This window comes from Colobus angolensis, unplaced genomic scaffold (assembly GCF_000951035.1).
Source record: "Colobus angolensis palliatus isolate OR3802 unplaced genomic scaffold, Cang.pa_1.0 Scaffold119, whole genome shotgun sequence".
NCBI lineage: Eukaryota > Metazoa > Chordata > Mammalia > Primates > Cercopithecidae > Colobus > Colobus angolensis.
Genome location: NW_012113030.1, coordinates 6,853,336 through 6,865,427, shown reverse-complemented (window position 1 = coordinate 6,865,427; position 12,092 = coordinate 6,853,336). Strand labels below are relative to the sequence as shown.

Sequence of the window (12,092 nt, the reverse complement as noted above, 5' to 3'; positions counted from 1 at the left end):
GCCTCCCAAAGTGCTGGGATTACAGGCGTGAGCCACTGCACCTGGCCAGGGCTATCGTGTATTGAGAGCCAGGTGTGCTTTTGTGTAGCTGTGTGAATGAGTAAAGGCGTGTTTGATGTGTTGTGTCTCTGGCTGGGTTGGGTTAGTCTGGATGTGCAATTGTGTAAATGGGTGAGGGTGATCACTTGTGAGTTATCATTTGTCATGTGTGTGTCTGTGTGTGTGAAAGAGAGAGAGAAGGAGAAAGAGGAGAGAGAGAGAAAAAGAGAGAGAGGTGGCCTCCCAGCCCATGAGTCATTACTAATTCCTCCAGCATCCCCCATTTCTGGGCAACAGAGGCCCCTTTGTTCATAGTCGCAGAAGCAGTGAAGTCCTTTAGGCCCCTGGCAAGTTCTCAGCCCGGAGCCTGGTCAACAAAAGGCCCTCTGAGCTTTTGCATTGAGCCTGGCCACCTGCAGAGTGTGCTGAGGACATCAGTGAGGGCACAGGACGTGTGACAACCACAGTGGCTTGGCCATCGATGGAGGAGCCCAGGGGCTTAGAGAGGGCCTTCATGAGGATAATATTGTTACAAGGTAATTATGGGAAAACAGGTAAAACCATGACTGTCCTACAGATCTAAAAATGAACACGTGGGGTGGACATGGTGGCTCATGCCTATAATCAGCATTCTGGGAGGCCGAGGTAGGACGATTGCATGAGCCCAAGAGTTTTGAGACCAGCCTGGACAACATAGTGAGACCTCATCTCTATTTTTATTTTTATTTATTTTTAGTTTTCATTTTTCCTTGAGATGGAGTCTCCTTCTGTCACCTAGGCTGGAGTGCAGTGGCATGATCTTGGCTCACTGCAACCTCTGCCTCCCGGGTTCAAGCGATTCTCAAGCCTCAGCCTCCTGAGTAGCTGGGACAACAGACGTGCACCACTAGGTTGGGCTAATTTTCTTTTTTTTTGTATTTTTAGTAGAGATGCGGTTTTGCCATGTTACCAGGCTGGTCTCGAACTCCAGGCCTCCAGTGATTCGCCTGCCTTGGCCTTCCAAAGTGCTGGGATTACAGGCAGGAGCCACCACACCTGGCCCCATCTCTATTTTTTATAAAAACATTTTAAAGGCCGGGCATGGTGGCTCACACCTGTAATCCCAGCACTTTGGGAGGCCAAGGTGGGCGGATCACCTGAAGTCGGGAGTTCGAGACCAGCCTGGCCAACATGGAGAAACCCTGTCTCCACTAAAAATACAAAACTTAGCCAGGCATGGTGGCGCATGCCTGTAATCCCAGCTACTCGGGAGGCTGAGGCAGGAGAATCGCTTGAACCTGGGAGGCGGAGATTGCAGTGAGCCGAGATGGCGCCATTACACTCCAACCTGGGCAACAAAAGCTAAACGCCGTCTCAAAAAAAAAGAAGAGAGCCTCCCAAAGTGCTGGGATTACAGGCGTGAGCCACCACGCCCCACCCTCCGTCTCAAAAAAAAAAAATTTAAAAAAAAGAGAAAAAGACAAAAAGATTTGACTTAAGTAGTTAATGAGGGAACTGGTGACATGCTGACAGTTCAGAGGAGAATCAAAGAACCAGACGCGTTACAGATGAGGAATATTGAAATGTACGTGGGGGCCGGGCGAGGCGGCTCACGCCTGTAATCCCAGCACTTTGGGAGGCCAAGGCAGGCGGATCACCTGAGGTCAGAAGTTTGAGACCAGCCTGACCAACATGGTGAAACTCCATGCTACTAGAAATACAAAAATTAGCTGGTGCAAGGCTAAGGCAAGAGAATTGCTTGAACCCAGGAGGTAGAGGTTGCAGTGAGCTGAGATCGCGCCATTGCACTCCAGCTTGGGCGACAAGAGTAAAACTCCATCTCAAAAAGGGAAGAGAAGAGAAAAGGAGAGAGGAGAGAGGAGAGGGAGAGGAGAAACATATGTGGGGATAGGGTTGTCCGTCTACCGGACAGAACTCATTAGCGTGCCTGCAGAGAAGAATTGTTTTACATTGCCCTGGCTCATCTGTAATTTACACAATTGCAAAATACATCCCATAGGATCAATTACTCTGAATGATGTTTGTAATTTTTTTTTTTTTTTTCCTAGCCAGAGTCTCACTCTGTCACCCAGGCTGGAGTGCAGTGGTGCGATCTTGGCTCACTGTAACCTCTGTCTCCTGGGTTCAAGTGATTCTCCTGCTTCAGCCTCCCGAGTAGCTGGGACTACAGGTGCCCGCCACCACGCCTGGCTAATTTTTGTATTTTTAGTAGAGACGAGGATTCACCCTGTTGACCAGGCTTGTCTCGAATTCCTGACCTCGTGATCCACCCACCTTGGCCTTCCAAAGTGCTGGGATTACAGGCATGAGCCACCGCGCCCGGCCTGAATGATGTTGTTAAGGGTTGAATTGGGTCTATTCCCAAAATTGGCATGTTGAAGTCTTAACCCACCATACTTTAGAACGTGACCTTACCTGGAAGTAGGGTCATTGCAGATATAATCAGTTGGGGTCATGCTGGAGTAGGATGATCCCTAAACCATCATGACTTGTGTGTCCTTACAAAATTCAGAAATTTGGGCCTGGAGAGGTAGCTCATGCCTATAATCCCTGCTGTTTGGGAGGCTGAGACATGAGGATCACTTAAGCCCAGGAGTTTGAGAGCAGCCTGGACAACATAGCAAGACCTCGTCTCTACAAAATATTTTTAAAAATTGGCTGGGGCCGGGCCTGGTCCTCAACACGTGTAATTCCAGCACTTTGGGAGGCCGAGGCGAGCGAATCACTTGAGGTCTGGAGTTGGAGAGCAGCCTGGCCAACATGGTGAAAGCCCGTCTCTACTAAAAATATAAAAATTAGCTGGGCATGGTGGCATATGCCTGTAGTTCCAGCTTGGGAGGCTGAGGCAGGAGAATTGCTCGAACCTGGGAGGCAGAGGTTGCAGTGAGCCGAGATCGCGCCACTGCACTGCAGCCTGAGTGACAAAGTGAGACGCTGTTTCAAAAAAAAAAATATCTATATATATCTATATAGATATAGTGTATGTATATATTTATTTTGTATATATATTTTTGTGTACATACATATATGTATATATAATTTGTTTTTATAGAGATGGAGTCTCACTTTGTTGCCCAGGCAGAGGTTTGGGTTTTTGTTGAGGGCTCTGGGAGCCACACAAGATAGCTCTATTTTTGGGGCATTCACTTTTTGCCCAGCCCTATGCTGCTTTACATGCACTTGCTCATTAAATCCTTCCCAGATCAGGGGGATCAGAACGAGGTGGGTGGAGTTGACTTGAACTTTGTCTGCTTAGGGTTCTAAGAGGTAAAGACTAGGGGATCTGGGGACAGGGAAATCCCAGACAGAGTTAACTTTTCTTTTTTTTTTTTTGATACAGTCTCGCTCTGTCACCTAGGCTGGAGTGCAGTGCAGTGCTGCAATCTCAGCTCACTGCCTTCCGCCTCCCAGGTTCAAGTGATTCTCCTGCCTCAGCCTCCCAAATAGCTGGGATTACAGGTGCACGCCACTGCATCTGGCTCATTTTTGTATTTTTAGTAGAGGCAGGGTTTCACACCATGATGGCCAGGCTGGTCTGACCTCAAGTGATCCGCCTGCCTCGGCCTCCCAAAGTGCTGGGATGAGAGGCGTGAGCCACCGCACCCAGCCGCTAAAGTATTATTATTGTCAGGCCTCTGAGCCCAAGCCAAGCCATCGCATCCCCTGTGACTTGCACGTCTAAGCCCAGATGGCCTGAAGTAACTGAAGAATCACAAAAGAAGTGAAAATGCCCTGCCCCGCCTTAACTGATGACATTCCAACCACAAAAGAAGTGAAAATGACCGGTCCTTGCCTTAAGCGATGACATTATCTTGTGCCTGGCTCATCCTGGCTCAAAAAGCTCCCCCACTGAGCACCTTGTGACTCCCACTCCTGCCCGCCAGAGAACAACCCCCCTTTGACTGGAATTTTCCTTTACCTACCCAAATCCTATAAAAGGGCCCCACTCTTATCTCCCTTCGCTGACTCTCTTTTTGGACTCAGCCGCCTGCACCCAGGTGACTAAAAAGCTTTATTGCTCACACAAAGCCTGTTTGGTGGTCTCTTCACACGGACGCGCATGACAATTATTATTCTGTAGAGACGCATCTGGTTGTTGCCCAGGCTGGTTTTGAATTCCTGGGCTCAAGCGATGCTCCCGCCTCTGCCTCCCACAGCGCTGGGGTTACAGGCTTTAGCCACCGCGCCCTGCGGCTGCAGGTCTTTATAAGGCAACTGTGCGCTCTGGGACGCTCCCTGAAAACCTCTCCCTCAACCCCCTCTCTCCTCCCTCACCTGGTCTACCCCAATCCTTCCCCCTTCCTCCCTCTCGCCCTTTCCAGGGAAGGTAAGGGACTCGAGAATCGCGCCCTGCTTTTGTCCCCACCGCGCCGTTCCCCAGCCCCCCGCGGTGAAAGGACTACCCGTGAGGCTGATTCCGGGTCCAGCTGGGAGCGGCGGGCCCTGAACCACCTCCCCCCGTGGGCCGTACCATTCCGGCCCGGGGGGGGGACCTGGGAGGGGACGCGCGGAGGGCTTCCCCTGGAGACTGCCTCTCTCAAGACTCTCTCCAGCCCAACAGGGGGATGGGAAGGAGACCTGTGTGGGGGCCTCGGGCTGGGGGGTCGCGGTTCCCTTGTCCCCCGCCTCGGCGCCTCTCCGCCCACCGCCCCTCCCTGGCATTGGTTGGCGCCAGAGGAAGCCGAGGCTCCATCCTTTCTGCGCAGGTTGCCGCGGCACTGGCGCAGACCAAGCGCGTCCAGCTGGGAGATTGGTGTGGCCCCGGCGTCCGCTCCGCAGCGGATGTGGCGGCCCCAAGCCATGGCTCTCGCCGTGCGAGTCGTTTATTGGTAAGCGCAGCGGCCAGCGGCCCCCGTCCCCGACCCCCGCCGGGACCCGATCCTCCCCACCCTCGGAGCCGGGGTCTGGGAGCATCGGGGAGAGGACCCATGGGGACCCCTGTGTGGGAAAAGATTCCGGTGTGGGTGGGGTGGGCGTACGGAGGGGTGAAAAACAGCGGTGGTGCCCGGACCCTCTCTTCGGTTTGCCACGTTGGGCATCTCGGGTTATAAATGGTGGGACTGAGACGGGTGTGTGTCCATTTCGAACCCCTGACTCCGGGGCTCCGCTGGGAAGGGCTGGTGATCAGCTTTGTAAAGGGACCTAAGGCTCTTCCACCCTAAGGCTTCCTCTCCCCCAATATCCCGAACAGTCGCGGGGTGGGGACAGTGAGAGCTCAGAAGGTTCGAGAATGTCTCACCCTGTGTTTCAAAAGCACTTGAATTGTTGGCCTCTGTCCGGTGGGTTCCCTCGCCCACGAACCCCACTCGTTTTCTGGCCTCAGTTTTCCCGTCTGTGGCCAGAGGGAAGCTCTGTCAGCACTGAACACGCTTAATTTCTACAAGTCTCAGGAAGGATTTAATAGGGTAGGATATGAATTACTTTACGTTCTCTCCACTCCCCAGCACCTAATACTGTGCTGGCATGCAGTAGGTATTTAATAAACACGTGTCCAATGAATTTATCCTCCCAGGAATCCCTTAAGAGAGGGGAATTTTAAGCCAGGCGCTGTTGTTGATGACGCCTGTAATCCAAACACTTTGGGAGGCTGAGGCGGGGGGGGGGGGATCAGTTTAGCCCAAGAGTTCGAGACCAGCCTGGGCAACAGGGTGAGCCCTGGTCTCTACAGAAACTTGAAAACTTAGCCTGGCATGGTGGCACGCACCTGTAGTCTCTGCTACTTTGGAGGCTGAGGCAGGAGGATCACTGGAGCCCGGAAGGCGGAGGTTGCAGTGAGCTGAGATGGCACAACTGCACTCCAACTTGGGCAGCAGAGCGAGACTGTCTCAAAAAACAAAAAACAAAAAGTGTAAATTAAAGAGAGGGGAATTTTAGTTCCGTCTTACAGGTGAGAAAACAGACTGGGGTGGGGGCAGGTCAGTAGCTTCAAGTCTGGACTGCAGGTGACAGGGGTAACTGGAACCGGGGTTTGCCGTCAGCTTTCCAATGTCTCTGCCTGCTCGACAAAGCAGAGGCAAGAGTGACATTTTGAGACGCCTACCAGGCATGTGCACCAGATTCCAGTCCCAAAATAGCCTGCTGTGGGGGTTGGGCGAGCTTGTATTTCACCCTGGGGACTGGGAAGGTGTTCAGAATCTAGGAGCCGCAGGGCCAGGGTGCGGTGGCTTACGACTGTAATCTCAGCACTTTGGGAGGTGGAGGCAGAGGCAGAGGCAGGCGGATCCCCTGAGGTCCGGACTTCCAGACCAGCCTGGCCAACATTGTGAAAATACAAAAATTGCCAGGGCGTGGTGTAAGAATCCAGGAGCCTGCAGGGTTTTCCTTGGAGTTTCTCAAGGGCTGTGGGTGAGGGTGGTGGACACAGAGAGTGGGTGGGGACCTTATTTGTGCTGTTCTTCTCCTAATCCAGTTCTCCTGGTTTTCCCCCTGTCCCGGTCTCGTATTTGTGGTCTCCTCTCCTCTCTCCCCTTTTTCCGCTCCTCCTTCTCTGTCTCTTGCTTGGTGTTGGTTTTCTGTGTGTCCCTGCGCCACCTCCCGTGCTGTGCCCCAACACTCTGCCTGGCTGGTGCCTGTCTTCTCCCTTGAGGGCATCTGTCACCTCTTCTGCTTGGTCATCTGTATTCCTCTTTATTTCTTCCTGGCCCCACCTTGCTCTCTCCCCCCACCGCCTGTCTCCACCCTCCTCTCCCCATCCCTGTCTCTACCCTCCTCTCCCTATCCCCCACTTCTCCCTCTCTCCCCTGGGACTGATGTCTTGGACTCTCCTATCAGTGGCGCTTGAGGCTACAAGTCCAAGGTAAGCAGGGTGGTTGCCCGGGGACATTCCGGGAAGCTGGGGAGGGGTAGAGTGCGTATCGACTGGTATGACCCCTGCTGTGACCTCGCACCCCGTTTTCAGTATCTTCAGCTCAAGAAGAAGTTAGAAGATGAGTTCCCCGGCCGCCTGGACATCGTGAGTCTTGGGATGGGGAGAAAGACTTGAATACAGCCACTGTGTCGGTCCCTTAGGCCTGGATGGCACTGGGGGGGTCGTTAGGTTGGCCCTACTCCCTTCATCCATGTTCTCCATCCCCTGGGAAGGGGAGGGTCTCCCCAACAGGACATCTCAGCCCCTCCAACATCCCCCCCACCCCCTTTCCTCAGCGCGGCGAGGGAACTCCCCAGGCCACCGGATTCTTTGAAGTAACGGTAGCCGGGAAGCTGGTTCACTCTAAGAAGGTATGTCTCTGTCTGTCCGTCCTGCCTCGTTTTGGGGCTAGCGTGGGCTCGGGGCTGAGGTTGGTGTCTTGGTCCCAGCTCACCCCTTCCCTCTTCCTCCCCTCCCTAGAAGGGCGATGGCTACGTGGACACAGAAAGCAAGTTTCTGAAGCTGGTGGCCGCCATCAAAGCCGCTTTGGCTCAGGGCTAATGCGCCCTGAAGGCAGAGGTGAGGGGGCCCACTAGACAGGGACACCACCCTTCGGATCTCCTCCCTGCCCCATGCTCTGACTCCTTGGCCCAGGGTGGAGAGCCTAGGAGATGTCGGGGGACATCACGTGTGTCCCCAGAGCGCACAGGATAAAGTTAGACCCTGGTGGTGAGATGGGGTTAGAGGTGTGCAGGGTGACAGCTGAGATGATGATGGGGTCAGAGGTGTGTGGGATGACAGCTGAGACGGTGGTGGGGTCAGAGGTGTGCAGGATGACAGCTGAGACAGTGGGGTCAGAGGTGTGCAGGGTGACAGCTGAGACAGTGGGGTCAGAGGTGTGCAGGGTGACAGCTGAGACAGTGGGGTCAGAGGTGTGCAGGGTGACAGCTGAGACGGTGGGGTCAGAGGTGTGCAGGATGATGGCTGAGATGGTAATGGGGTCAGAGGTGTGCAGGATGACAGCTGAGATGGGTCAGAGGTGTGCAGGATGACAGCTGAGATGGGGTCTGAGGTGTGCAGGATGACAGCTGAGATGGGTCAGGTGTGCAGGAGGACAGCTGAGATGGGTCAGAGGTGTGCAGGATGACAGCTGAGTTGGTGGGGTCCGAGGTGTGCAGGGTGACAACTGAGATAGGGTCAGAGGTGTGCAGGATGACAGCTGAGCTGTTGGTGGGGTCAGAGGTCTGCCCTAAAACAGCTCTCCCGGTTTGGGAATGAAAAGTGCTAGCCACCCGGCGGTTCAGGATCCGGAACTGTAGTCTTTGTACCATTGCTAGGAAACAGTTCCCAACCGAGCAGGTCACGTAACAGCGTCCGGCCAAGTTCCCAGCATGTTTTGAGACAGAATTTCCTTGCTCCACAATTTCGAGTAGGTCACTAATTATAATCGGGCTCGGAACCTGAGAATTAGTTCTAGGAATATTCCAGACCTCATCCAGCTGCAGAAACATATCCACTTTAGAACTGAACATGAGTCCAAGAACGCTCTGGAAACAAATGCTAACTCTAGAACAGATTGTCTGCTCCAGAACAAGCCTAGAGCTGAGAGTGAAACACACCACCAGCTCCCAACACACTGTAAACCTGAGCTCCCCTTCCAGGCCCAGCAATTGAGGAATGTGAGCCAGCCCCCAAACACTAGAATTCACCACTAGTTCCCGGACTTGGCTACTGGTTCCTTATATACTGTTTTTCTTTTTGAGATGGAGTCTCCCTCTGTCTCCTGGGCTAGAGTGCAGTGGCGTGATCTCGGCTCACTGCAGCCTCCGCCTCCTGGGTTCAAGCAATTCTCCTGCCTCAGCCTCCCAAGTAGCTGGGATTACAGGTTTCCACCACCACACCTGGCTAATTTTTGTATTTGTAGTAGGTCTCACCATGTTGGCCAGGCTGGTCTTGAACTCCTGACTTCAGGTGATCCACCTGCGTTGGCCTCCCAAAGTGGTGGGATTACAGGCGTGAGCCACCGCACCCGGCCTCCTTATGCACTCTGAACCAAGTATTGTTTCCAACCTAATAACATTGTGGAACAAGTGGCAATTTCTATATGAACCTCAGGAACAAAGTTACTACTTTCCAGGACCTTCTGAGTCTGATTTTCCAGTTTTTAAGCCAGTATGGTCCAGATAAGCTTGAAACCCAACCCATTCTAGAACTTTTACTAGCCCTTTGTAGTAATAGTTACTAGCCTTTTGTTCTGGTCTCTGGCACTCTAGAGCATAGTTTACTTTTTGAGGTGGAGTCTGGCTCTGTCGCCCAGGCTGGAGTGCAGTGGCATGATCTCAGCCCACTGTAACATCTGCCTCCTGGGTTCAAGGGATTCTCATGTCTCAGCCTCCTGAGTAGCTGGGATTACAGATGTCTGCCACCACGCCCGGCTAATTTTTGTATTTTTTTGTTTTGTTTTGTCTTGTTTTAAGACGGAGACTCGCTCTGTCACCCAGGCTGGAGTGCAGTGGCACGATCTCAGCTTACTGCAAGCTCCGCCTCCCAGGTTCATGCCATTCTCTTGCCTCAGCCTCCCAAATAACTGGGACTACAGGTACCTGCCACCACGCCTGGCTAATTTTTTGTATTTTTTAGTAGAGACGGGGTTTCACAGTGTTAGCCAGGCTAGTTTTGAACTCCTGACCTCAGGTGATCCGCCTGCTTCGGCCTCCCAAAGTGCTGGGATTACAGGCATGAGCGACCGTGCCCGGAGATACTTTTTACCCCCCTCTAAACTTCAGCACCAGTTCCCTCTCCATGCTGATCAAGAACAAAGTGTCCCATCCCAACACACTGTGGGCCCAAGTACCAGCTCCCAGCATGCCTTGTGCCAGAAAACTAGTTTCAGATGCATTACACTGAAGTTCCATTTCCTAGAATTCTTTACCAGAGCAGAATGAGGTCATGTTCAATGTGACTTGGGATGTGCCAATATGAAGTAATGCAGAAACGATATCTTGCCTTATGTGCAGGTCTGAAACAAAGCAAATCCCTCTAACATAAAGGAAAAGAAAAATGGAATTGCCTAATTCCAAAGCTGCATCAGCTGAATGCATCGTGGACTGGTGCTATTGAGCGTGGGGGCGGGGTACCACCATGCAGGCTTTGAATTCCTTTTTTTTTTTTTTGAGACAGTATCGCTCTGTCACCCAGGCTGGAGTGCAGTGGCACGATCTCAGCTCAGTGCAACCTCCACCTCTCAGGCCCAAGGGATTCTCCTGCCTCAGCCTCCCGAGTAGCTGGGATTACAGTTGTGCACCACCATGCCCAGCTAATTTTTCTAGTTTTTGTAGAGATGGGTTTTTTTCACCATGTTGCCCAGACTGATCTCAAACTCCTGGGCTCAAGCAATCCGCCCGCCTCAGCCTCGCAAAGTGCTGGGATTACAGACGTGAGCCACGGCACCTGGCTCTCTTTCTTCCTTTTAACACGGGCCCCAAGCCTGGCCTCTGTTCCCGCAAACTGACTCCCTCCCCCAACCACCTATTTTTCTCTCCACAGTCCAGCGACCTTGGCCCAGCCCCTCTCAGCAGACGCTTCATGATAGGAAGGACTGAAAAGTCTTGTGGACGCCTGGTCTTTCCCTGATGTTCTCGTGGCTGCTGTTGGGGGCAGAGATTGACGCCGCTGGTCTTTGCCTCTGTGTGGGAGTCTGTGTGTACGTGTCTTCCCCGGAATCCACACCACCCCACCCTCCTCCTGTCCCTGGTTTCATCATATCTCTTTGCACACCCCATGTCTTCCCCAGTCGTTCCCTGGAGTTTGGGGGACGTCCCGCCTCAGGCATCCTTCTCAAGGGGAAGCCAAGAGAGGCATCAGGATGGGTGAGTTTCTGATTGCGGCGACGTTTGCAAGCATTCACGATCCAATAAATATTGGAGGAATTTAACCGAATGTGCCTGTGAGGAGTGTATCCTGTTTTACCCCTGGGCCTTCTCCCTCCAGGACCCTGTCCCAAAAATGAGCGACCGCATGTTGAGTGTTAAGTGCACCAGCCCTCTGTAAGGAAGCACCTTACAGCAATGCTGAGGTTATTATTTTTTGAGACAGTCTGGCTCTGGAGTGGAGTGGTGCGATCCCAGCTCACTGCAACCTCTCTTTCCCGGGTTCAAGTGATTCTCCTGTCTCAGCCTCCTGAGTAGCAGGCAGGTGTGCACCACCATGCCTGGCTAATTTTTCCTTTTCTTTTTCTTTTTTGTTTGTTAAGACGGAGTCTTGTTCTGTCGCCCAGGCTGGTGTGCAGTGGCGCAGTCTCAGCTCACTGCAACCTCCGCCTCCCGGGTTCAAGCAATTCTCCTGCCTCAGCCTCCCATGTAGCTGGAATTACAGGTGCCCGACACCATGCCCAGCTAATTTTTTGTATTTTTATTAGAGATGGGGTTTCGCTATGTTGGCCAGATGGGTCTCGAACTCCTGACCTTGTGTCCCTCCCGCCTCAGCCTCCCAAAGTGCTGGGACTACAGGTGTGAACCACCGTGCCAGGCCTAATTTTTGTATTTTTATTTATTCTTATTTATTTATTTTTGAGACAGAGTCTCGCTCTGTCATCCAGGCTGGAGTGCAGTGGTGTGATCTCGGCTTACTGCAACCTCTGCCTCCCGGGTTGAAGCGATTCTCCTGCCTCAGCCTCCTGAGTAGCTGGGACTACAGGCTTGTGCCATCATGCCCGGCTAATAGGATTTTATATTTTTAGTAGAGACGGGGTTTCACCATGTTGATCAGGCTGCTCTTGAACTCCTGACTTCGTGATTTACCCGCCCTTGGCCTCCCAAAGTGCTGGGATTATAGGCGTGAGCTGCCACGCCCGGCTGTTTTTGTAACTATTGATAGCCGTGAAGTGCATGCACATTTTACTCCAATCAGGTACAATTTTAAACTGATTCACTCAAACCTTGACCCACTCATTCTGGGAGGACAGAAATAAAATGGTTCCTCCCCCAAGTCAAATGCTGCTGACTCCTGAAACCCACCACATTCCATGGATCTCTGCCCAGTGACATTTGGGAAACGTAAGACAGCCATCAACAATAGCAGCAAGAGGCCGGGTGCAGTGGCTCATGCTTGTGATCCCAGCACTCTGGGAGGCCAGGGTAGGTGGATTGCTTGAGGCCATGAGTTTAAGACCAGCCTGGCCAACATGGTGAAACCCCATCTCTACTAA

At 52.7% G+C, this 12,092-nt stretch overlaps 1 protein-coding gene across 1 annotated transcript in view; it reads left to right on the top strand.

The window, feature by feature from the left end:
• LOC105500977 overlaps nucleotides 1-10,825 on the top strand; it is a 16,764-nt gene extending 5,939 nt beyond the window's left edge. The window contains exons 2-6 of the mRNA XM_011926673.1: nucleotides 4,746-4,868; nucleotides 6,811-6,835; nucleotides 6,938-6,957; nucleotides 7,367-7,465; nucleotides 10,433-10,825. Of these exons, the coding sequence (XP_011782063.1) occupies nucleotides 4,746-4,868; nucleotides 6,811-6,835; nucleotides 6,938-6,957; nucleotides 7,367-7,465; nucleotides 10,433-10,488 (323 nt within the window). The 3' untranslated portion in view covers nucleotides 10,489-10,825. The remainder of the gene's footprint in view (nucleotides 1-4,745; nucleotides 4,869-6,810; nucleotides 6,836-6,937; nucleotides 6,958-7,366; nucleotides 7,466-10,432) is intronic.
• Nucleotides 10,826-12,092: the final 1,267 nt, after the last annotated feature.